The sequence below is a fragment of the Squalius cephalus genome (genome assembly GCF_949319135.1).
Source record: "Squalius cephalus genome assembly, chromosome: 18".
Classification (NCBI taxonomy): Eukaryota; Metazoa; Chordata; class Actinopteri; order Cypriniformes; family Leuciscidae; genus Squalius; species Squalius cephalus.
In genome coordinates, this window is record NC_137139.1 from 11,371,917 (window position 1) to 11,398,484 (window position 26,568).

General features: G+C 38.1%; 3 protein-coding genes across 8 annotated transcripts; 2 read left to right on the forward strand and 1 right to left on the reverse strand.

Moving 5' to 3' along the window:
• Window positions 1-566: 566 nt before the first annotated feature.
• On the reverse strand, window positions 567-8,511 carry etv7 (ETS variant transcription factor 7). 4 transcript variants are annotated; one of them, XM_079848601.1, is made up of 9 exons: window positions 8,229-8,511; window positions 7,618-7,738; window positions 6,161-6,325; window positions 5,942-6,061; window positions 5,239-5,385; window positions 4,860-5,015; window positions 4,578-4,720; window positions 4,404-4,504; window positions 567-2,107 (listed from the first exon to the last, which is right to left on the reverse strand). In XM_079848601.1, the coding sequence occupies exons 1-9, from the start codon at window positions 8,262-8,264 to the stop codon at window positions 1,924-1,926; spliced, it is 1,173 nt and encodes a 390-aa protein (XP_079704727.1). In that variant the 5' UTR covers window positions 8,265-8,511; the 3' UTR covers window positions 567-1,923. The 4 variants fall into 4 exon arrangements, with proteins under 4 accessions (XP_079704727.1, XP_079704730.1, XP_079704728.1 ...); XM_079848604.1 differs by having other exon boundaries at window positions 5,239-5,316; window positions 7,618-7,735; window positions 8,229-8,477; XM_079848602.1 differs by having other exon boundaries at window positions 7,618-7,735; window positions 8,229-8,477.
• Window positions 8,512-9,652: 1,141 nt separating this feature from the next.
• Window positions 9,653-12,230, forward strand: ube2t (ubiquitin-conjugating enzyme E2T (putative)). Of its 2 annotated transcripts, none has more exons than XM_079849406.1 (7): window positions 9,653-9,773; window positions 9,984-10,101; window positions 10,188-10,257; window positions 11,146-11,251; window positions 11,424-11,522; window positions 11,737-11,820; window positions 11,969-12,230. In XM_079849406.1, exons 2-7 carry the CDS (start codon window positions 9,993-9,995, stop codon window positions 12,089-12,091), a joined length of 591 nt encoding a protein of 196 aa, XP_079705532.1. In that variant the 5' UTR covers window positions 9,653-9,773; window positions 9,984-9,992; the 3' UTR covers window positions 12,092-12,230. The 2 variants fall into 2 exon arrangements, with proteins under 2 accessions (XP_079705532.1, XP_079705533.1); XM_079849407.1 differs by having other exon boundaries at window positions 9,670-9,755.
• An 807-nt stretch (window positions 12,231-13,037) lies between these two features.
• On the forward strand, window positions 13,038-15,707 carry LOC307145918 (putative methyltransferase YdaC). Of its 2 annotated transcripts, none has more exons than XM_079849559.1 (3): window positions 13,038-13,137; window positions 13,909-14,346; window positions 15,226-15,707. In XM_079849559.1, the coding sequence occupies exons 2-3, from the start codon at window positions 13,911-13,913 to the stop codon at window positions 15,420-15,422; spliced, it is 633 nt and encodes a 210-aa protein (XP_079705685.1). In that variant the 5' UTR covers window positions 13,038-13,137; window positions 13,909-13,910; the 3' UTR covers window positions 15,423-15,707. The 2 variants fall into 2 exon arrangements, with proteins under 2 accessions (XP_079705685.1, XP_079705684.1); XM_079849558.1 differs by lacking the exon at window positions 13,038-13,137 and adding an exon at window positions 13,239-13,439.
• The last annotated feature ends 10,861 nt before the right edge of the window (window positions 15,708-26,568 follow it).

A 26,568-nucleotide genomic window follows, 5' to 3' on the forward strand; every position in this document is an offset into this window, starting at 1 on the left:
CAAAGAAATGTAAGAAAGCCCACAAAGTCTCTCCTTCCCCTCTAGGATACCAGAAATGGTCTCAAATCAATTACTCACGTAATGGTGTCTGAATTAGGCCTTTTATATGTGTCTGCCCACAACCTTCAGAGGGCTTCAGAGGTAAATGTATATTATTGTCATCTTTGGAGCAATACGAATTACTTGACATTTAGTAAACGTCTTTAAATGAGCGTGGAGATTACCGTAGAGAAGAGCTAAACCATGGCGTGCATTACAAGCACATCTATCAAGAGGGAGTATATGGATCCAAGAACTGAATCAATAAAGTTGAAACAAAAAGTTGTCTTCTTCCTCTTCCAAAACGTATGTAGAGACCATTATTTTAAATGCACCTACTGTTCACACAGTCAGTTGATTTGCCGTGAGCAATAAGCCAGTGATGTAACTTCATTGCTTTTTAGATCAGAGGTTCTCAACCGTTTTTGACTCAAAAGCCCCTCATATGTGAACAATATTCAAAGGCCCAATGACTTTTCCAAATGTTCATGATTTCTTAGATAAAAATTGAGGATGATGATTTTTTTATAGAAACATCTATATTTATTTTAAAAATCAGTTTGAGTTATAAGATTTTATTCATTTACATGACTTTTCCAGGTCTAGAAAATCACACTTTAAAAATTAGGCTAATATAAAGGCTTTTCCCAGACATTGTGAATCCCAGTTCTTCAAAGAAATTAAAAAAAATAAATTAGGTGGTATTTAATTTTATTGACCATTCATCAACATTTTTCTATTTATGTTATAATAATGGTAACTTTGGGGTCTAATTCTCACTATCAACTACGACTTTTTCCTCCTAATTTTTAAAACTCCTAATTACTGCTAATTAATAGTTAGTAAGGCAGTTGTTAAGTTTAGGTATTGGGTGGATTACAGGATGTAGAATCCTGTAGAAAAAGGCATTAATATGTGCTTTATAAGTACTCATAAACAGCCAATATCCTAGTAATATGCATGCAAATAAGCAACTAGTTCATAGTGAGAATTGGACCCTAAACTAAAGTGTTACCATTATTATACTAGATTTTATGAGACCAAATGACATATTTACTTATAAACAACTTATAAACTATTTAAAAAAAGCATACAAACTATTTACTTATTTACGTTTGACTGCAGAAAGCCTCAAAAATCAAATAAAATTTCCCAAAATACAAACTTTCTATTCTGCATTCATATTCATTTTAACCTAAAATATGACAAATTAGATATTCATGAACTTTTTTTTTATAGTTACCTTTATAGAGTTAATTATGAAAACATAGATTTCAGTGTACATATTATGGTCGCACTTTATTTTACAGTACGTGCACTTATGTGTACTTACAGTGTACTTACCTAAGAAAGTACTGGGGCACATAAGGTAACTACATGGGTTAAGTTTAGGTTTAGTGTAGGTTCAGGGTTAGTACCTAGTTATTACCCAGGTACTGAAATTACTGTATAGTATATTCATGCGGAACAGGACTGTAAAATAAAGTGTCACCCATATTATTAATGCTATTTGATTAATCGATGCAGTACAATTCACACATTTGTAAAAAATAACATTGCACAGTTTTACAGCCTGAGAACGTTTCATATCAACTCGACAACGAGACTATGAGAATCAATCATAATTGTTGCGTTGATGAATGTGTCGTGTAAATTTCAACACATCCTCACAGCAAACAACTGCATAAACTACCCTGAGTCTTCACCGTGTGAAGTAAACTTAAACTGAGCATCTCCTAAAATATTCCAATGGTTCCTCTACAGGATATCAGCAATCTCTGGGGATGTAGATGGCAGTCTGTATTTCACATCAAACTGTATCGGACGTCCAGCTCTGGGGTTTCCCATTCTAAAAGGCCAGGTTAATTCATGTAGAAGTGAGTGTCATGGGATTGGCGATATGCTGAAGTTGTGATCAGAGCTGGGACTCGGGGTGGTAGGGGTCGAAACAGGCGATACTTCCAGAGCGTCTTCTCTGTAGTCAGGGGACGCGGGACTGTCAGGAGACTCCGGAGGTTCTGCACGCTCCGACCTGCCTTGCATTATTTCCTCAGGCGTCTTCAGAAACCTGCGGCAGACCAAGAGACAGTTTTAAAGACATTTAGGTAGTGACTGATCAACATATGGGCCAGGACGCAGATCCAGATTTCACCAAGTGCAACATGTTCCTGGATCAACATCTTTGTTGATCCTGGAACAACATTCCAACCAACCAATCAGATTTGAGGGACAAGTTTACAGTTTATGTCAAGTTTAGGCTCACAGCCAGGGTTCGGTGCTTCTACATCAGTGTTATTCACCATCATTTCACTCTTTTTAACTTATGGCTAGGGTTAGGTTTAGGGGTAGGGTACTACATTTTTTTAGACAGGAATGTTGACCCTGGAATACGTCTAACTAAAATCCAGAAGTGCGACCAGGACAGCATTTTCCTTTTTGAGATCATCATGCCCAGTTTAACAGAATTAACAGTTTTAGCTCCCTCTTGTGTGAGTTCAAAAATCTACTGTATCTGTAAAAAGAATTTTTCAAATATTTTAGTGAATTTCTATTTTGTATAAAATATGTATTACTTAAAAAAAAAAAAAAAAAATTACAAAGTGTGGGGACATTTACTCATTCTTAATTTTCCACATTTTATAATAACAGTAAAGTGATTAAACTATGAAATTACAGATATGGACGTATGGGTACTGTCACGGTTTCCCTGGTTTTCCCTGGCCCTGTCAAGTACTACATTTCCCAGCATCCCCCTGGATCCACACCTGCACTCACTTCCCTCATCACGCAGCTGAATCCCATCTCCTCATCATTACCTCATCACCAGCCTTTATATTCAGCTCCTTCACATGCACTCACTGCTGGGTATTAATGTGACTTGATGTTATGTTCTGGGTCTAGTTTGGTTATCTGTCACTGGTTCCAAAGCTCATCGGTGAGCGTTTCCTCTCTCGAGATGATTCCAGTGTCTACGGTGTTCTAGTGTCTACCGAGTCTGCATCTATGTTCCATGTATCTGTGAGTCTTCATTCAAGTTCAGTGTATCTACGAGTCTGCGTCTGAGTTCTGTGTATCTACACGTCTATGTTCCATGCATCTATGAGTCTGCATTCAAGTTCAGTGTATCTACGAGTCTGTGTCTGAGTTAAGGATCTACGGAGACTGAGACTACTGTATCATCTATGAAGACTATTATCTACGGAGACTGTCATCTATGGAATCCATTATCTCCTGAGTTTGAGCATTCAAAGAGACTCTAAGTTCATTGCCTTTTGAGTTTGACCTTCAGTTGCCTCCAGGGATTCTTGGGGTTGCACACGTGTATAAATAAAGTTTGAGTTTAAATTGTATTCTGGTCTCCTGTCCTGGTATAACGTGACCGGTACTATTATCGATACACTGTTCATTCTCTCAACCGATTTAATCAAGCATCTCTTGGGATGCTTATAAACACCACACTTAATCCACATTAAAATCCCTCAGACCACATATAATCATACCATTTCAGATTTAAAGATTTTTAGCATCATAAGAAACAAACAGAAATTCATGCAAAAGTTAATTGGCTTTTAGTATCACTTGTGAAAAAAAAAGTACACTTTACACAATTAAAAAGAGTATTTATTACAGTAAATACATTTTAAAGTCAACCCTGTGGTGAAAATCAAGTTTGCTTGTCTGTCGTGTTTTTAATATGCTTTAAGACAAATCATGTGAGTCAACACCATTGCTGAGTATTTTCCCCTTAAAACTGCAGTGAACCAAAGACAGTCTCTAAAATGCTCTAAACTTTTAAATATGTAATTTTTGTGATGTTTTAAGGGATACAATAATTGACAACAGGGGGACTTTAAAGAATGTAGCTACTGTAAGTGTGAACTGAAATGTATTAAATTCAATTAGCTGAACTTGAGTGTTTTCGACTCATAAGTAGCCTAGGACTTGAGTGTGATTTCATCCTTCTATTGTGTTTTTGGTTGAAGTGTACCAACCAAAAAGGTACACTTCTGCTTTATCGGCAGATAAATATAAAAGATTATGAGGGGGCACATACATTTTTTTTTTAAATGATGATGTGCACCGATAAATCATTTATAATAAACACTGCAATATTCCATAAAAAATAAGAATTGTCCATTTTGAATTCATGGTGACCTTAAAAATGAACTTAAAGTACAAATGCCCATTCAATACAATTACACTTCTTTGTTACAAAGGGTATGACTAATTTTCCATCATTATTAGCCTATATAGGAATTATATCAGCATCACCATCAAATAACAACTGATATAAGTCAACTCCGACATTTGAGTTATGAGCAAGTACAAACAAATACTAATGTGCTTCAAATGCCTCCACTTACCGGAAGAGCAGCCTCTGCCCTGTCTCTTTCTTGATAATGTTGAGCTTGTAGTAATGGCGCAATGCTCTAGACATTTTCTCATAGGTCATATTGGCCCTGTTCTGCAATAACAAACAAACAGACCCGATTATTGTCAATAACACTTAAACACAGAAGACTCTCCTGATAAAGTACCTTGTGGTTTCCCCAGAGTCGTGCCAGTCCATTGGGATCCACCACTCTGAAGACCATGGAGTCCGGATCCTCCCAGCGGATGAAGGCCTTATACCGACTGTCCGACAGCAGGTGGTACACATAGTGCCATAACAGTTTGCAGTCTAAAGAAAGGATGGAATGGTCAAAGGCATGTTACTTTATGGTTTTGACACACTGTAATTTGTATTCTTTTTTTCTTAATTTCCGGGGTTTGGAAATTATTAAATGATATCAGCCATAGTTAATGTCTCCAATGAGCACCTGGAATCTTTCCATTGGCCTCAGTGGTGTGTGTGGTGTTTGCAGGTTTACTGGACAGGTTGAGAGGCTCATCTGTACAGAAAATATTTACAGGCTGTCTGGTTTTGTCTGGAGATTTCTGTTGCAGTCCTTCCTCGGGGGAATGTTGAGAAAGCTCTGCAGAATATGGGTAAACAGTGAGCTAAAAAAACAAACTCATCCATATCCTATATTAGTGGATCTCAACCAGAGGGCTGGGACACACTTGGAGGCCACAAGATGGACAAGCTTTGGTGGGTTTAAATTACTCATATCATGATATAAGGCATCTGCATAAAACCTTGAGATCTAGTCTCAGGACTTTTATAAAGTGGGTAACAAAGATGGCTTAAACACTGACCTGTTTTCATGACTTGTGGATGCTCAGGGTAAGAAGACAAGGGTTTTCCCTCCTGGCTGTGATCCGTGCTGCATCCGGCTGTTAACACCCGAGAATTTGGATTCACAGGACAAACAGGAACACTTCTGTTAGAGGGAACACAAGGACCTGCAAGACCATTTATCAAGTGCTATTTACAGCTGCAATTGCAAAGCAAATTAACATTTTATTTATAACATTACAGGGTCAAGTCTAACACAAAAAGCCAAATATGAAAGTAAAATAAAATGTGTAATATTGTTTGAATGAAGTTAAGTCTGATTTAGCCACACCTTTTGGCAACAGCTCTAGTTTTGCAACCAGGAAATTCCCTCCTGCATAAAGGAATGGGTGTAATTTAACCCCGTTTCACAAATGAAGCAGATCAGTGTGTTTATAAAGAAACAGACGGAACAAGGAAGAGTTCTTTCAACTTGTTACTTAACCTTACCTTGAAACCTAAATAACCAGATAGATAGATAGATAGATAGATAGATAGATAGATAGATAGATAGATAGATAGATAGACGGATGGATGTATGGATAGATAGATAGACGGATGGATGTATGGATAGATAGATAGATAGATAGATAGATAGATAGATAGATAGATAGATAGATAGATAGATAGATAGATAGATAGATAGATAGATAGATAGATACATAGATACATAGAACAGATCACCTGTGGTCCCATGCGAGTCGAGCATCTGTTGTGTGTGTGTGTTGGAGTTGGCTAGCGGATTGAAGATTGCACATCTCCTTTGCTGCTTCACATGTTGAAGGAGTTCATACAGAACATCACCTGTTTCACAGCAGTTGCAGTTATATTCCACAGTGCAGTTATTATAAAAGTTCTGGACAAATCTGATAACTATAACCTAATAGTTTTAGCATCACGCACCAGAGCTGGGACAGCGGAGACGGAAGTCCTCTTTGGTGAGAAGACAAAGTGCCTTTCCGTTCATCTCAAATCTTTGGTGGTCCGCACGTCGCAAAGAGTATTCCCTCTGAGCCCAGCGCAGCCAGAGATTCACATCCTCTTTATCCCACAGAGAAGGATTGATCCCTGTACATTACAACCAGAAAATAAAGAGCTCATTTACTCACCCTTGTGTCATTCCAGAAACATAAAGAGATATTGTGCAGGATGTCCTAGAATGAAAGCAGCAGTGTGAAGTGACTCTGAATCTCCTAAAAAAGCCATTTAAGCTCTTTAAAAAGTAGTCTGTTACTATTTATGAAGCCTTGCATGTGTTTGAGGAACAGACCCAAATTGATATCATAATTTGCTGAAAATACATTCCGTGTGTCGCAAATGTGAGTATATTCAAATCTCATGTGATGCATCTGGAGCCACAATGTTTGAATATGTGCAAGTTTGAATGTTATTTGAGAGTAAATTGAGTGAAAAATTTCAGCCTATTCCTCTCACAAAACTTTCGTATGACTGTCGACTACAAGAAGACTTAGTCCCTGTTTACACCTGGTGTTAAGATGCGTTTGGTGGATCGGATCACAAGTAGACGAGGGAGACACATTCCCGTCTACACCTGGTTTTTTAATCCGCCTCTTTTGTCCACTTTCGACCACTTCTGTCCTGATTTCTTCAAAAACAGGGTCTATGGGCGGATAAAAGTATGGGCTTTTTCAGATCTTTTGATCTAATGGACAAAATAAGCTCTCGCAATTTACATATGAACACGAAAAATAGAAAAACTTAGCTTTAGTTTCTGCTCTGACAGCAGCAAGATCACGCTGAACGCTGTGAGTGTGTGTTAGAAATCAGGAATGGTGAGAGAACATTGTGCTTGGTACATTTTTCATCTTCAAATTAAACTTGGGTCTTCAGCCGCCAGTTTAAATCCCGTTTGGCTAGAGCGTTTCCCATAATGTTACTCATTATGTCAGTAGACGGAGAGTAAACGGTCTTTTGTGGCTGTTTGAACACATTCGACCACATGAGCGTTTACACTACGAAAGCAATCCGGTCAAATGTGTTTTCAACTCTGGAAGTGGTCCAAAGTGGACAAGCTCAAAGCGTTTTAGACCCATTTACGTCTTTATTTAGCGTCGTCCACTTCTGATCCGATCGACCAAAACGCATCTTAATACCAGGTGTAAACAGGGCCTTAGATATAGACAAATATATGAGGCCAAATGCTTTATGGTATTGTTATTGTTCTTTTTGACCTTTTTTAAGACTATTGGCTACTGTGTGGAAAAGTGCAGATTGGATGTTCTCCTGGAAGAAGTTGAGTACATTTTTCCTTTAATGCATGCACCTAAAAACATGTTTAGTCGTTGTGATCTGTATGCATTTATTGTAATCGCAGAAGTGTAGTTTTGATGGGAACATACGTAGTCTTCCAGGGAGCTTGCACAGTTCATCAGGCATGGCTTCATTCATGGAGGGAGGTCCGTTCTGAGGGCTGGGCAGAACGGGCACACAAACTGAGGGTTCGTTCCCATTACAACTCTGCTGACGTTTGGAAGGGAAAGCAGAAAGAAACATTTACTTTAATAACAAATGAAAGGCCTTTAATTCCCTTTCATGTTTTCAGTGATGTATAATATATGAATGAACCAGAAAGGACAGAAACTATAGTGACTCATATTTTGCTGAATGAAAACAACACACTGCAAAAGTGAAAGTAAATTTGAGGCACACAGTTTTTATTTTCAGTTTTACACCGTCGCCTAAATTGTTAATAAAGTAGATTTGCATTAAAAATCTACACTAATATTTTACTTTCACGTTATGATATTTTGAGAGGGTTTGCAAAATAACAAAACAGCCATTTGAATATAACATTTGCTTAAAGTGAGGAGTAAAGTGTTTTAATGTGATTAAATTACTTTAGTTCGTTTTTTATTGAGGCACTAATAAAAACATTGATTAGCCTACTCATTCAGATTTTTTAACAGTAGGTCTACAATGCACTTATTTGGTGAGTGAGTGAGTCTCTTACCTTTATTAAAGGTGGCGGAGAGGAGGCGTCACTCATGTTAACCTTCAAGACTTGACACACTCTTCTATTTATTCGCGACGCTATCAATAACTGATTAAAATATCAACAACTTGTCGATGTATACACAAAATAAGGCGTTTAAAGTCGCGTGACGTCGTATTCTCGCACAGCAGAGTTTGTCTTTTTCTTATGCGGATCGCCTGTAAAATTAAGAAAGGAATCCTTCCGGGAAATGAAAACGAAAGAGACGAAAGAGAGCGGATCTGCCAGGGGCTGTGTGTGTGTGTGTGTGTGTGTGTGTGTGCTCTTAAATCTCACTAACACTGTAGGGAAAAGATCGGGCTTATGTTTGTGTTTGACTCTCCAATAGCCCGCTGGTGTTTCCTGAAAGTCCAGAAAGATTATTAAACTGAAATGCGTAGGAAACAGTGGTTAAACTATAAAAGAGCGAAACTTTAAAAGAACATTGCAAACAAAATTGAGATGCTCTGAGAACCAAAAAAAAAGTCTCTACGTGTGTTCATTTTTAGGTTTTCTACTTTAAGTTTTGTTTATCCATTTCTGTCAGCAATTTTCGGTTGAGGTGCGTCTTTTACGCATGTTACTTTAGCGCCCCTGCAGAACGTGAGGGAAAACATTCATTCATTTGAATAAGGTTTCAGCGTCTGCATCCCCATTTCCCTATAGGACAAGCAGTTTGGAAGATGGATGGATTTCAAGGATCAAAGTGACCATTATACTATAGAAAAATTATGAAATTAAATAATGGTGAAAATAATTGATCACTACAGTGCGTGCAGAATTATTAGGCACGTTGATTTTCTGATCAAATTTTTTTTCCAGGCACATTTGACCAATTCCAAAACACATTAATCTTAATAACTACTATTGATTTTGTATTTCATTTATAAGTGACATATAATTGCTCATGGTGGCTGGAAATGAAAAACTAGACAGTGTCATCAACGAGGTTTCTATGAAAGTTCTCACTGGAGACAAATGGCATCCTGAGGTAAATATGGAAGCAGATAGGCTATCCGAATTGAGAAACTTTTATTTGCATTGCATTTCTATTTGTGCAACTGCTAAATGATCTGTTCTTCCACACTTTCCCAGGATTGTGTTTCATATAAAATAAATCCAAAAGGAGTAAATATTTCCAATGGTTGACATTATGCACTAGGCTAGCTTTATTTCTAAATGAGGTGAGCTCATTTTACAAAACATTTCAATAAAAGGTACAAAACATTTCACCTCACACACCAAACAGGCATTTTAAGACTGTATGACAGAACATTTTAAGTGAGGATTGCTTCAGCTGGAGCAAAAAAGACATTAATCAAACTATGACGAGTGAATACGCAAGAAACTACAATACCCACAATGCACCTTGAAGTAAAACCACGCGTCGGTCGCACAATGACGTATGAACATTTAGCGGGCAGAATCAAAAACAGGGGCTGTTTGTGTTTAGTGTTCAGCGTTCACTGTTTAGTAATTAAGCAAAACGCGGCAGTAACGACACTAGTAAGTCAAGATATCAAGGTAAATATCTCATATGATGGTCAATGACATAATTTGCTTTAGCTATATAGACGTTATGTAACATCTTGACAAAATTGAGTTCTCACGCATTCTTCATAGATTAACATTGGGCTGCTTGTAAGGGGAATGTGCCATTAATATTAGTGTGTATTGTGAATATGGCAAGTGCTAAAGTATTGTTCGCTTAATAACCGTGTCGTGTTGATTCAGACAGGCGTTATGCAGAGAATCAGTCGCCTGAAGCGGGAGATGCAGCTTCTCAGTGCCGAACCTCCTCCGGGAGTCTCGTGCTGGCCGGTCGAGGGACGGCTGGATCAACTACAAGCCCGTCAGTCTGCCTTCACCTCACATTACATGCCATATCTAAGTAAATCTTCAATACTGACAACATCCTCACTCCTGTGTTTGATATAGAGATTGTTGGAGGTGCCAACACTCCCTATGAAGGAGGCCTGTTCACACTGGAAATCAACATACCTGAGAGGTGAGCCTACAGTACACATCCTGATGGTCAACACTGACTGAAGGCAATTTGTGTAACTTTATTTATTTAAATGAAATCAATGTACTATATTTTAGTACAATACTAATTTGTTCTGTATTGTTTCATTGTTTTGAGCGGTTTTCATGTATGGTATTCACCTCTAATATATTCACAATTTATTTCTACAATAAATAATACAGATATTATAAAAATTTAAAATAGAGTGCAAGTAGACTAGTGACATCTGGTGTAAAAGCCATATGGAAATCACATGTAATACCATGGTTTAACTACTAACATAGGCTATATTAGCACTGATTGCAATTTTCTGTGCTGATTCCGATTTTCTTTCAAATAACTATTGACAAACAAAAATGTTCTTTTCTTCAATGCACAATTTTATGTTCTTAAAAAAAAAAACGACACAAGTTAAAGTCAGTAATAAAATAAGACCTAATAAACTAATTGCAAACAACAACACAAATAAATGCAATAGATATAATAAAGACAGATATGTCTTAAGTTTTTCAGGTGGGTCTAACAGTAGGTTAGTAAATTAATCAAATGTAAAATAACACTGGATATTCTTCATTGTAAAAATAAAATACAAGATTAATGCTTGCAATTAAAGTTACTAAAGTCGTGATTTTCTTTTTTGTCTTTTGTTCTTTGATTAAAATGACAGACCGCTGCAGGTTTATTAGGCTACTGTCACTTTAAGAGCTTACGCTCAGATCCAATATACTGTTACACAACATGCGTTTTCTCTCAATTATTTACATAGTTAAAATGATTCAAGTCTACCAGAGCGTTAAATGATTTTAGCATCAATGTGCAATTTTATTAAATAGATTTTTGACGCGTTTAACACTTTTCTCATGTTTGAAGGTATCCGTTTGAGCCGCCGAAGATGCGTTTCCTGACACCCATCTATCACCCCAACATTGATAATGCAGGACGCATTTGTCTTGATGCTCTGAAATTGCCACCAAAGGTAAAGACTGAAAATATAATTGAACCCAAACCTTTAATGTATATATGTTTTGCAAAAAATAATTTATACATGACACTTGTAGTGATATTAACACTGACAGTAGACTTTTTTTATGCACATTTGTTGCTATTGTAAACTAGTCAAGCTGATATTCATGCATTTTCTTTCAAAGGGAGCGTGGAGGCCCTCGCTCAACATTTCAACATTGCTCACTTCCATACAGTTACTGATGGCCGAACCGAACCCCGACGACCCACTCATGGCTGATATAGTGAGTTAAGCTGCTGTGTGTTCCCTCAGTTTAAAGATCAAATGTGCAACTTAAGGAATTGAAATGTTTGTTTGAACTGCACGACATAATTGACAAACCAGGGAATTAAGTAGGAGATTAGCTGTTAGTTCAAACAATGATTTTCTTTACTTCATGAGGTGTTCTGACTGTCATTGCTCTTGCAAATTAATGGAGTGTCTTACATACTTTCCAGTCCTCAGAATTTAAATACAACAAACCACTTTATCTAGAGAAGGCAAAGAACTGGACGGCTGAACATGCAATCCAGAAGAACAAGGTACGATTTGTGCTTTTTAGGTCTGTTGTGTTTCAACTGTCTGGCAAAGCCTGAGCTCAATACACACTTGTCGTTACACACATGAGCCACTGGTGGGAGCCATTGTTATTTCATTCTTCACTGTTTCCCTTCCCTCTTGTGTTTGAAGGGTTGTGTGGAGACAGAAGAAAAGACTTCAACTGAGAATAAAAATAAGAAAACTGCACACAAGAGAGAAGCACTTACTGCACAGGAGAATTTAGAGCATACCAAGAAAGTATGCATGCAGTAGGTTTATATCTTACAAATGACTGATACAAAATTAAGTTGTTGTTTATTATACAAATTGTAGATGCATACATTGTATTATTTTTCTTGTTTACTTTTTTTGGTGATTATGTGAATGTAATAAAATATATTTGAAGTTACACAAAATGTGCATCTTCTCGAATTGTTCATTAGTCCTCTACATTTATAGCGTATGTATGTTGTCTAAAGAGCCTACAAATGTCAATATAAAATTTTATCTTGGTACACATTTATTATACTTTACAATCTGTAAAAGATCCCAACAAAACTATATTGCAACCTGTTTAAATCACTCATGGATCTGTTTATATCTTCAGTTTATGGCACTGACTTTGTTTGCACTTCTGCTGAGGATTTATTCACTTGTGGTCTGAAAAAAGGTGATTATTACAATAATTATAGCAGTAACAAGTAGTAACCAATAAACAAGAAATATGTTTTTATTTTTGACAATGTAAACATATTTAATACTATAATGTTGGTAGGCAAAACCTTTCAGCGCTGTTGCATGATTATTTCTGAAAATGCATAACACGATTTTTAAGTCGACATGAAAAGTTGTGATATACTTTTATTTCATATTGTGTCATGTCAGAGTGAAATGGCTTTTAAAACAAGAAAAATATATATGTGGCTGGACTTTACTTTGTCCATGTGGAATTGAGTAGATGTTTGTGGTTTGCTATTGGTGGATCTCATGTGAGTGACAGGTTGCCCCGCCCTCACGCCAGTAAACACATCATCAGAGAAGAGATGAGATGTCCCTGCAAGTAGGAGGGGAATTTATTTTGATTAAAGATTATGAGGGCACATTAATTAAAAAAAAAAATAAAAAAGTGCACGGATGCATCATTTATAATAAACTACAATATTCAATAAATAATAAGAATAGTCAACAAATGATTTCACTGTGACTTTAAATGGCTACTTATGTTAGGGACTCCTTGCGAACCTAATGCAAGCGTCAGAATGTAAAATATCCTTCAAGTGGATTTGAGAAATAATTAAGCACTGTTCCAGGTATTTGGGGTAAGTAAATAACATTTAGAATATGTCGTATTGATGTTTTTGTCGTAACTAAATCAATGTATGGACGCTTCGGATGTCGTTCGCGCGGTCGGTGGAATTTTCACACGATCCCTTATTTACTGCAGGAAAGGAAAGCTCGCACACATACATTACATAATACTGCTGTTTTATCAACTTGCGTAGACTGTTTTTGATTAAATGTGTTGTTAACTATATTTGTAGTATAGTTATAAAATCGTCAACGTAATTGTGCTATTTTGTAGGACAGACTGTCTCTCCCAAGAGAGCCCGTCCAGGAGAAAGTAAATAGAACAAAACTTTACTTTACCTGTATGAGTTTACATTAGACTAGAACGCAGAGAATGGACCTTGCCTTCATATTTCATAGTCCAGCACATGCAGTAGCGTAACTTTGACTGTGTGCGCGCACAAAACAATAATATTAAGATGTCCAGAAATCAATTTCAATACTATAGTATTGAAATTGATTTCTGGACATCTTAATAGCCTACATTGAGTTTAATTTAATAGATCTATAGATATAATCTTTAATGTGATAGTTTCAGATACAAATGCCTAAAAGTCCATTTTGTTAACTTTTTATAGTAGCCTACTTGATGACATTTTTTTCATTGTCACAGAATTATTAGTATTTATTTACAAAAAAAAAAAAAAATCAGTCTTTATGAAATTATTTGAATTGTGTTCAATTCTGTTTTGGTCATAACACATGTTTGTGTGTAAAATAAAAGTTTTGTTTTGTGTGTCTAGAAATGCTGTCTAACAAAGTGGGCAAACAGCTGGGTCACCCAACATATTCTTTAACTGGATGGTTAGTGAGCAAGTTCTTTAAATGGCACAATCAGATTTTGGAGGAGAATGCAGTGAAATTGTGCAACATACAACCCAACGACACAGTGTTGGAGCTGGGTCACGGGCCGGGCCTCGGTCTTCAGGAAGCCTCGCAGCTCCTCGTGGGCCCGAGAGGGAAACTGCTGGGTGTGGACTACTCACAATACATGCATCAGATGGCCAGCAAGCGCATGGAGGAGCAGATCTCCAGAGGAAAGGCTGTGTTGTATCACAGTGATTTGGTGACCATGCCGATAGAGGAAAACACTGTTGACAAGGTGTTTCACTGTAACTGTTATTACTTCTGGCCGGATCTCAAAGCGGGAGCGAGAGCGATCCACAGAGTGATGAAACCAGGTGAGATGAGTGATTTAACCAAATCTCAATACCAAAAGCGATATGTATTTATTATAGGCAAACTTTAATTAGGCATATATAGATGAATTAAGAATAGAATGAGATTTTTTTTATCAACACATTAAATGGTTGTGCTCTCATTAATCTTAATGGACATTTAAAATGGCATATTTGGCCATCTTACACTTCAAAATAAAGGGATCTAAAAAGGGTTATTTGCAGAAATGCCAGGGGTGTCAAACTCAGTTCTTTGATGGCCACTTCCCTGCAGAGTTTAGCTCCAAAATAAACACTCCTGCACCAGCTAATCAAGAGATGTGTTCAACTTGAAGCAGCGCTGCGCAAACCGATCGTTTTATGACATTGAAGTACCGCAAGAGCGATTCGAAAGCACATGGAGTCATCTTCTCTCTTATCGATCACGAATTAGAAACTTCTAGGCATCCGTTTTGGCAATGCTATCTCATAACTACGATTTGTCTAAACCCCCATGATGAGTAGGATTAGGGGCAGGTTCAGGTGGAGGTCATTCGTACGAATTCATACGAATTGGGCAACTATGTACGATTAAGCAAAAATCGTACGAGTGAGGTCGTATGAATTCGAACGAATTAGCCACCTCGTAAAATTTGTTAAAACAGGTTTTGGAGCTAGTTGGAGCTAAACTCTGCAGGTCAGTGGGCCTACAGGAGCGGCGTTTGACACGTGTGCCATAGAAGAACCATTTTCGGTTCTCCAAAGAACTTTTCAGAGAATATTTCTTATAAGAACTATTTTTGTATAAAGTGTAAAGACCATTTTAATAATCCAAAAACCTTTTTCTGCTATAAAGAACCTTTTGTGGCTCCAAGGATATGCTAAAGGTTCTTTGTTCCTCAGGTGGAATTATGGTTACAACTCTCAGACTAGAGAGTGTTAAAAAAGTAGCCTTGAAGAACATGTTTAGCGGGGAGAGCTGGCGTCCTGAGGTCTACATGGAAGCGCTGGAGTCCTCTGGGTTCACAGATGTCCGAATGGAGAACAAAAGAGAGAAACTCGTCACATTTCAAGCTATTTTTGCCACTGCTGTGAAGTAAAATCACTGTGTAATATACTGATATGCTAAAAAAAAACTATCTGCCCTGTCAAACTTTCTCAAGATCGAATATACTCCAATTCATTGTTGAAATTAAACAGTGGTAATAATAAATAATAAAGACAACTGGTCAATTAAAAATATATTGAATAAGAAATGTAATGCATATATTTAGCAAAATGATTTTCTAGAAGATGGAAGCAATGGACATTAAATGGCTTTCCTGGGGTAATGACGTGTTTCCACGGTTGAAACACTGATTTAGCGATTAAATGAGACATGATACTGTTCAGTTGTACTGTTTCTTTCAACATTCCTTCCAGGGATGTGCGGTCAGGGTAGGCAGTGCCTCACCAAAGGAAATGTTGACATTACATTTATTAATTCCAAGAGCTTTATTAATTCACCACATTATTAATTGCATTTATTTTATTCCAAATATTAATTTTTGTAACAAAAATTTTCAGGAATACACATATAATATACTCATTTTGCCATTGTTTGCTCATAAAAAACATTGTTTCATGCAGGAAATTCAAGGCCATGGCCATTGAGGCAGAGGTTAGCAGTGCATCTTTGGTCCATAGAACGTAGTTTACGTAGATTTGCGCATGCGCAGTCAGTTCTCATGCTGTCTTGAATTATCAACATTGAGGCAGACATAGATATCATATAAAGGCTAGATGTCTCGTCCGCGCTGCTGGCCAATGGAGCTCGACATCCGCACACGGCGGCCATCTTACGACAGGGTGCTCGCTCACTCATAACATGGTGCATGTACTTTTAAATAACCATAACTTGCTCAATTTTCTACCGATTTTCAAACGGTTTGGTTTGTTATAAACGTCAGAGATGTAGCTATTATACTGCATACATATGAATAATTATGTTCAAAATGTTTAAGCATTCAGAATTATAGCCACGTTAATAACGTTTGTAAGAAACCAAACCGTTTGTAAATCCGTCCAGATTTCAGCGAGATAAGAGGATTTGTGTGCGTGCTGCTCACTCACCTTAATTCACAGAGCCCTGTCCTAAGATGGCCGCCGGTGATGCCGGAAGTGACTCCGCCTTAAGACATCTAGCCTTTATATGATATCTATGGAGGCAGAGACCGAGCTTGCTTCATGTCACGTGATCCACTCACTCTCGGGCTTGGCAACCGACATCACTGCGCAGTGCATTCTGGGACGTAAACAAGAGTGCGCCACCATTTTGTGAGGCCACATCGGGCGAGAACCACTTACTACACGAAACAATGTTGAAAAGCCGATTAAAAGAACGAAATGTACTATACAGAGACAAACTTCTACCTGACACATGAAGACAGTAGGCTACATGGAAAAGATGTCATTGATCGGAAATATGGATCCGTGAGGTGCCTGCAAGAGAATATACTCGAGACCCCGACGATTTACCTCCTCTGACATTTCCAGATATTTTTGTTTATTTAGTCTGTGGTGTGAGTGCTTTTTCCGAGGCTCAGTTTCGTAATTATGAATCTATGGAAGCCCACGTTCAGTTCACAAATGGCTGGGTTCATGACTTGGAAGCCTACAAACCGCCGAGTTGTGAAAACACTGTTGTTCATACAAAGGTGCGCATCTTTTTTTAATCCTGGTGCGCCGTCGCCAGACGCTCATTGCGTGTCGTTGTGTGCGCCTGGCGCAGTTTGTAGTCTGAGCGAATAAGCTGTTTTTGTACTTTAAAGCTGTACTGCTGACACAATGTTTTCTGACTGTAGCCTATTCAAATCCTGGTGCGCCGTCACCAGACCAATAGTGTGTGTGTGGCTGTCTGTGCGCGTTTGCGCATTTTGAAGGAGTGACTAGGCTGCTTGTCGGTTCGCTGACACCGCGCCGCCTCCCTCTCTTACTGTGTCCCGCACAAAACATTTGTTTGTTGTATAAGTCATAAGAGAGATGTGTCCATTCATTTGATTATTAGATTTGATTGTGCATTAGCCTCACATATGACTGACTTTGCTGTATGCAGGCAGCGATGTGATGATGCCTGATATGAACTTGGGTTACTACATTAACTGAATGAATATATGAACATATAAGCCACATTGATAGGTCACAGCCTACCCATGACAAGATTTCACCGCACGTTCCTTCTGATGTTCATTCATGATGATTTCGTGCTATAACTAGCAGGCCTAAAGATGATATTGTCGTGGAAATTCTTAATTCGAATACAACCTACTTAATCTGACTTCACCACGGACAATTTAAACTTCTAGTTGTTAAAAATAATAACTACAGTATTTTGAGGTAATTACCTGAATACTTACAATACAATACAATGCTTCCCTGAAGTAAGGTGACAGTGTCCCATCAAGAAGCAACTATCACTACCTCAATCACACATAGATGTTCTGTTGTTGTCTTTTGAGCTCAGCTGCGTAGCATATACCTGACATGACTCCCAAGTTGTTCTTTGCAGAAATTACGTTTTATTCATGGCCGGGAGATCACTGGCCACAACAACCAAGTGAGTCTCCTGAATAGAAAGATACAAGTACATTTAAATCATACAGTTGAGTAAAAATCCTTGTCACTCAAGTCTTCTTCACTGTGATTTGGTCTGGTGATTGGTTTGTAATGATCTGAGCTAATCATATGACTGTTAGTTCTACTGTGTTAAGCACTTTTTGAGTAAGTATGGCCTTTGACCTGAGCATCCTTAGTCTGCATTTCTCTGTACATTTAATGTTGAAAATACCTATTACATAAAATATTAAAGGGCACCTATTATGCAAAATTCACTTTTACATGGTGTTTGAACATAAATGTGTGTTGGCATTGTGTGAGCAAAACCACCCTAGAATGATAAAAATCCACCCAGTAGTTTTTTTACTATCTCAATAAATCACAAGCACTGTCTCAGAACGCCCTGTTCTAAGATTGCTCTCACTGTGACGTAGAATTGCGCTAAGCCCCACCGACGTGGTTTGATTGACAATCTGGTTTTGGCATAGAGTAGACCCCGCCCTCGGTGATCTGTACACCATCCTCCATTATTTCAACGACAGCCGGTAATGTCTCATAAGAAGAGTAACGTTAGGTGTTCTGTTGTGGGATGTAAGAATGGACATAGTAGTCTTCACTGACACCAGAGCCACTGAAAACGCAGCGGATGGATTTTATTTATGAAGAAAAGGCGCCACTTAAACTTCCTAAATACGTTTATGTTTGTGCGAATCATTTTCTGACTGACTGTTTAGTGAACGAGGGTTAAAGTTAATCCTCAAGTGTGGATCGTTGCCTACTGTTCGCGATCCAACGTCACCTCCAGAAGAAGTAAGTGTATTTTATGATTTTTGAGCAAATAGTCATTTCAATCGATGTCAGCCAGTTCAACAACAAATGTGTCTAAAGCTATTTATTGTCGTCGTCATAGGATGTCTCAACAAACAACGTCAGACAGTTTTATGTCACGTATCATTTTTTGCAGCAATTACAAATGTAAATAAATTAAGGTCTGCTCTATCTCCATAGACAGTAGCCTATATAAACTTATATCTCCCTGCAGCATATGTTTTCTGGTTCTGTAGCCATCTTCTCACATTTGCCACATAAGCACCTGTACGACAAGTAATGTCAACATGACGCAACAGCACCCCTCGCATAAATATAATTTCGTTTGTACTTAAAAAAAAAAAAAAAAAAAATTGTTTGTACTTAGCAAATGTTATCACAGTATTTGTGTGTATGTAGTTTAAAAAAATTGCGCGAACGTTATCACAATTCGTGTGTGTGTGTGTGTGTGTTGCACATCCATAATTGCAAAGGGGACACGATTAAAACTTTGTAAGTACATAAATGTATCAAATAACCATTCCGAGACGTTTAGTCCATTCTCTTTCGTGTTTATTCTGTGCCGGTGTTGTGCCGAATTTCGACCCCCTGCCAAATTATTACCCCCCTAGTATTGGTAGGTTTAGGATTAGTTGTGGGGGAGGGGTAGGATTAGGCAATCAGGTACTGACTTCAACGAGGGGGGTAATAATTTGGCAGGGGGTCGAAATTCGGCACAACACCGGACTCTCTTCATCATCTGGGTCCAGCAGGGCGGGGATATGCAGCTCATTTACATTTAAGGTGGTACACACCAAAACAGCTCTTTTTAAAACAGGCCCCAAAAATGACATTTTCAAATGGTTATAATAAATTAACTGTGGGGTATTTTGTGCTGAAACTTCACAAATACATTCTGGGGACACCCAAGACCAATATTACATCTTGTAAAAAGGGGCATAATAGGTGCCCTTTAATATCACAATATGTTCACAAGCGGTCAGGCGCCGCGCTGCCACTTCAGTGGCTACAGGCTAATGAAGCATCACTGTTTCAGTCAGTGATTTGGCCCTAAACCATTTTGGTCGAATATGTTTCTGAAATTTTTGCACATCACTTACACTAGCAGGGTTCCCATGTGCCCTGGAAAACCTGGAAAAAGAATGACCAATTTTCCAGTCCTGGAAAACACATGGAAAATGAAAGAGAACACAACGTCCTGAAAAATCTGCTTGTCCAAGTAAATTCTTTCTTTTTTCAAAACGCTCTTGTTCATTGAAGAACAGACAGTTTACAATCGGTCTGAAACAATAAACATAAGTAGCTGGGGTGTGACGAGACACTTACCACACGAGATTGGGTTGAGAACGAGACAAGATTTTTCCGCTATTTTTAGAGGGATAGTTCGCTTTGAAATTAAATGTTGGTATGTTTTAGCTTACCTCAAGAGCATCCAAGATGTAGGTGTCTTTTTTTCCGCAGTAGTTTCAATTTTGATATTTTTAGGTCAAACCGTTCTTCTCTCTCAGTCAGATGCAGGTCTGTGGTCACTGTCTCAAAGAGCATGCACAGAGTCCAAATTAAAACAATTCCCCATCGTCCAAATTAAACAATTCCCCATCGTAAGTACACATTGATGGCCTAAGACACGAAACGAGCGGTTTGTGTGAGAAAACTAGATGTCGCCTCGTTCCAATGAACTGCCGTAGCCAAGGCGGCATCTAGTGTATATATCTATGCACCAGTCTGCGCACACGTCACACAATAGGAAGCGAGAAATGTAACTGAACTCCTTTACACAAATCTAACATAAAAAATGATATAAATTATAATAAATATAACAGTATAAATAAACATATAAATAACACAAATAAGACTTTTAAGTGCGAACAATAATTGTAACCATAATCAAAATAGTGCTCTCTTAAAACTAAAAGTGCAAACTGAAACTAATCACATTTTTCCTTCAAGCATGAAAAAGGGATAAATGAACTACACAGAAGAGCCTAAGATATGGTCATGTTCATTTTCTAGAATATAAGCATGTCGACAATTTCTTGCAGCAGTTTGAGACCTTTGGGCAGTAACCATGTCCCCTGCAGTTGAAAAGACACGCTCACTTGGAACAGAAGTAGCAGAGATGGAAAGGTATACTTTGGCAAGTGGAGCCAGCAAAGGATATCAAGAACTGTTTTCTCTCCACCACTTCAAAGGGCAACATCTGAGTGGGATATAGGCCTCTCTTCTGTAGAGATCAATTTCCCTCTTTATCCCTTTGCTGGGCTGTTCTGACTTGGAGAAAGAGTCCCCTAGTAGATCCTCAAGAGCTGTCTTCTTGGAGGCATCGCAGTTGTTTCTCCCTGAAATATTCCTGAGGATTGCTCTCTTCGTGTCGGCCACGATGGGGGAATCACCATCATTTGGTGTCATGCTCCGTTCAGTCATGCTCTTCAGTGGCACAATGAGAAACAATGTGGGGCTCTTCTACTTACATGAGTCTGTGGTGGCTGTCTTCAAAGGAATCAGCAGCTTCACAAGGTCTTCAGCATTGATGATATCGCAGCTGTCCAGTGTGTCAATGCTTCGGGCGTTTTGTCTGATCTCAGGGCAGAGAGTTGCTGCTATGGTAGCTTGCTGCTCCAGGTAAGGAACAAGCATATCCAATGTGCTATTGCATTATGTGGAAACGTCCATGATTCATTTGTGTGGTGGCAGTTGTAGCAGCTTCCGCTTGGGCATAAATACCGCCACAGCTGTTGAACTCAGGTGAAAAAAAGCTGTAAAGCGCCTCACCCTCCCAAGCAAACTAGTGAAGCGCAACACCGAGGCCAGCCTGGTAGCAAGGTTTATTGTGTGTGCGAAGCACTTGATGCGCGGCTCCAATCCTGTGTCGCACACAGCCACTTTGGCACTTCCATATTACAAGCATTGTCAGTAAAAATCGCGGTTCCATGGTTTGGGTTTTTAAGCTCACAGTCAGTGACAGCTGCTTGTAAAACTTCAGCTATGTTCACCTCTGTATGGGACTCAAAAAGTGGGCGATTCCATTTCCCAGTCATTGTTTATTGTGTGGGCTGTAATTGTTATATAGCTCTGTGTACACCTAAGTACAACCGGCAGTAGTAATGGCGATGCTTTCTGCCTCTTTCAGAGTCTGTAGCTATGTCCCAATTCAGGGGCTGCATCCTCCGAAGGCCGCATTTGAAGGGCGATTGCGTCACATCGGCGCGACGAAGGCTGTCCCAAGACGAAGGATCCTCGCCTAGTTATAACTTGTAAATGTAATAAAGAAATTATTCTGTACATTTATTTTTGTCATGTCAATTAATTTGTAGCGTACATTTGATACAAAATATTACATTTTTACTTACAGTACTTTTTACAATTATTTACAAGGTAAGTTACGTTTAAGATAAGAAATACAAATTAAAAAATGTAATTAACAGTATACATAAAACCGATTGGAAGAAAACATTTTTCGTAGACTTGTATTGAGCTGAGCAGGAGATCCTGAATAGAGACACTGGTAAGGCCTCTGCCGGCGGGACATCATCTGGGATGGGTACATATTTCCACTGTCTACCAACAGGTTTGTAGGGCTGAGTCAGGCGTGGGCTGCCATGTCACTGAGATGTTCTCATAAAGAGGGAAGAATAAAAGAAATTAACTCACATCCTCAAAAATCAAACCATAAAATATTTTAACATGCAAACCCGTTCTATGAGCGAAACTCTGCAGGACATCAGCCCTCCAGGACCGAACGTTGCCTATCTCTGATCTATAAAAAATATTTGTAGTGTTTCTATTATATACTATTCATATTTTTTTAAACAATATCTAATATCAAAATCTAACATCCAGTCAGTTTTTCATAAAAAGTGCAATATTTGCCTCTGAGATGAAGTGGAGTTGAATAACAATCTAAAGTACTTAAAATGTATACTTTAATCCAGAGTAAATTTATGTTGTTACATTCCACCACTGGTTATTTGGAAAATGAAATAGCAAAATGTATTGTCACATTAACAAATTGTTGCTAGCTTTGGAGTTGTTCAATGGGACGGTCTGGTTTTGTCGCCTATAGCAATTGTGACAGCCGTTGTGACGAGTGGTAGTAATGGTACTGGACTTTATATATAAAACTTTGTATAGTTTATAGTATACTAGCCTATGTAAAATCACATACTGGTAACATATAAGTCAACAATTGAACCATTATTGTATTATATATATATATTTCTTTCATTTTTATCATTAGATACATTAGATTACTCGATTAAATTGAAACCCAATACTTACATTTAAAAGTGTAATCTGCCAATTTGTCTTTCTTTGTGCACTTCTAAAACTTTTCATCACAAACCCACACGTTTTGCTCTCTTTTCTGCTGTCTTTTTCGTGGGTCTAAATATTTTGCTTGTGAGTTAAAAAGTTTTGCTTGCACGTGAAGCTGTACCTCAGTGGGCGGTCTCTACCAACCAGGATAAAAGGCCTTTTCTATAGACCCCTTTTGCGCCGACGTCACAGTTAGTCACGGCGCTAGCTGGAGGCAAAACAAACGGAAAACTGGAGGCGGCCAATACAAACCAGCACAGATTCGGCTACATAATAAGGAGCTTAAATTATTATTTTTATTATTAAATGTCATCTTGTTGTGTTATTGGGTGCAAGAATCGATGAAAAATGAGTATGCTGTATCTGGAATTTTTATTTCTAGAAAATATCCACATCTTTAAAGGTCCCGTTCTTCGTGATCCCATGTTTCAAACTTTTGTTAGTGTGTAATGTTGTTGTTAGAGTATAAATAATATCTGTAAAATGATAAAGCTCAAAGTTCAATGCCAAGCGAGATATTTTATTTAACAGAAGACGCCTACAGCGAACGGCCGATTTGGACTACATCCCTCTACTTCCTTCTTTAATGACGTCACTAGAACAGTTTTTTGACTAACCTCCGCCCACAGGGATACACAAAAAAGGGGGCGTGGTCTTGTTGCGCTCCCACGGAGAAGAGGAAGAGACGAGTTGCATTTGTAGAGTGTGTTTGTCGCCATGTCGTCGAGATGCTGTTTTCATCCCGAGTCAAATCACCTGATGAGAATGTCTCCTCGTTGTAGGTGTTGTGTGGCTGGATGTATTAATCCACATAGCTCTCTCTATTTACTCCTGAAATCTGAGGCAGCCGCTGAAGACGAGGTGGAATTATTTTGTTTTTAAAGAAAATGCTCCCTCAACTCTACCGAAATTCGTTTATGTAACTTACTTGCGCACTTCTTATAACTTACTGTGTTTACTCAGCTCTTACAGTGATTTTCTGAAGTAAAACTGACGCTTCATGATCTTTTGTGTGATGTACAATAAACTTTATTAAACTCATCAGTATATGTTTGATCATCATTCGGACCTGGTCCGAAACAGCAGACTTGTAGGCTGTTAATAATGGATACATACAAGCAAATGACAAATACGTTATAACCGTAATTAAACTACTAAACTATACCTGTTCCATCTCTATACAGCACTCTGACTCAGTAGGCATTATTGTCCGACTCGAAATGAACACCGTTACTGAGAGTTTCTGATATTATCATCATTCCGTGAGATGAAATTGTCCTGAGAGACTGAGCGCGAGCTCATGAAGCTCCGCCCCCTGTGCCGTCCAGCAGCAACTTATTTGCATTTAAAGGGCACACACTAAAACAGGGCGTTTTTCTGAGCCCCAAAAAATGACAATTTAAACATGCTGTAAAAAATTATCTGTTGGGTATTTTGAGCTGAAACTTCACATACACACTCTGGGGACATCAGAGACTTATTTTACATCTTGTGAAAAGGGGCATAATACGGGACCTTTAAAATTGCACCGTAATATGTCACTCTTTACATTGTCGTCTTCTTGGCGCTGGTTAGGCAGAACTGCGGATCGTACCACACAAATGTTTACATGACCATTCAGCACATAGTTATAGGCATCTAAAGAGTTATATGTCCTCAGTTTCTCTATCGGGCAGGTGTAGAAGTCAGGCCACTCAACCGTTGGTAGCGTTAACGTTAATCCTGTCAGATCGTCCATCCATTGACTGAGCGTGTACGGTCATCTGGTTCCGTCCGTTAAAATTAACTTTTGCAAAACAATCGCGGTCCTGGACAGTGAGTGACCTTGCACATTAAGATAAAACTGGATTTTCTCCAGTCATTGTTAAAAAAACAAGCTAACAAACTGGCAAACTAGTGTTGAAAGTAACCCTCGATTGAAGTAACAGGGTGGCCACGCCCACTAAGTTTTCCCGCTGCTGCTGCTGAAAAGCGCTATTGAATTTAATTTAATTAAATATCATGTGCACTATATTAACATATTATATTTTTACTTGTATCATTGAAATATTATTACGTTGTTATTATAATGAAAAACACATTATATTTATATTTGAGTTATTTTTAACCCTTATCTATTAACATTGTAAGGCTGGAAACTTGCGCTGCTATTTTGAACCAATAATCGGAACAAAAGGCAGTTGAAGGATGACGTGTATAATTCAAATATTTATCTGACTCCAATATAATTAATCTGACTCCATTAAAGTTGTTGTTATTCTTTAACCTCTTATTCTTTAAAGGTAAAAGTCTTTCTTAGAACTGATAGGAAAATGTAGGATTTAACCTGAACGTTTAGATAACAAAAGTTATAATCACTTTAGCTTTCTACATAATCAGTGATAAAAGGAAAGATTCTCAAAGCCTTTAAAGCAGGCAAAGTTATTTATTAAGTTACATGTTTAAATATACAGACAGTAGAATGGAACAACATACTGTATAGAAACTCAGTTGTAACAAATAATGCACTGTCGTGCAGAAGAGGCCATAAAAGCCTTTCTTGTAGTAAGAGGTTACGCACTGGTGTGCGGGAGTGGCGGGGTTAAAGCCTTTCTCCTCAACAGTTACCTTTCCTTCTTATACCCTGAGCAAAGCATTGTTAAACATGAGTGGAATACATACCAACACCAAACCCAACTGACAGGAAACCAAAAGATGAGGCAAATGGGTAGTGATCAAGAGGGGGAGAAGAACATAAACATATTCTCCTCAATGCATGTTTAACCAATAGTACCTAGAATTGTACATTAGGATACTTTAATATCTCTATTAAGTTCACCACCATTCATTTCAGTTTATAGGCTGTCAGATGAGACCAAACATGGCATAGTTACATATCAGAACACACTAGTAAATAAACAGCATGTAGTTGAAAGCATAATGTCCTGTGAAGCAAATGGTACAGACGTGCCATTGAGGTGCAAACGACTCTGTCTCTCCCGACAGAACCATCCTGTGCCTGGAGTGTCTTAAAACAGTCCTCAATCAGCATATTGATGAAATCCCTGCACTAGATAGGCATTAGCATACTGTGAAGATAAAGGCCATTGTGCCACGTTTAATTCACATTTAAAAGGCTTTTTGAAGTACTAGGGCAGTAAAGAGTTCTGTCCATATTTGCTCAGCCCTACAACATATATCAACGGTACCTATATTTATCTAAATTAATCGATATTGAATCAAGATCGGAATCAAATCACAAGAATTGAATTGAAATCGTGAAATAATAAAAACAGTGGCCTACAGTCATTACCATGTTGAAACATGTTGTCACTTAAATGGAACTTAATAAAATTATGTTTAGTTACCAAATGTTTTGACAATCACAATACACTTGTTGTGATGCCATTTTTTTTTTTTTTTTTACATCCCTCCCAAATCGGAGTTGACGTCCCAATCGTACTGCATTGTGGGATGTATAATTGCCTGAAGTATACATGAAGTAGACTCGCTCCCTCGAGCGAATAAATT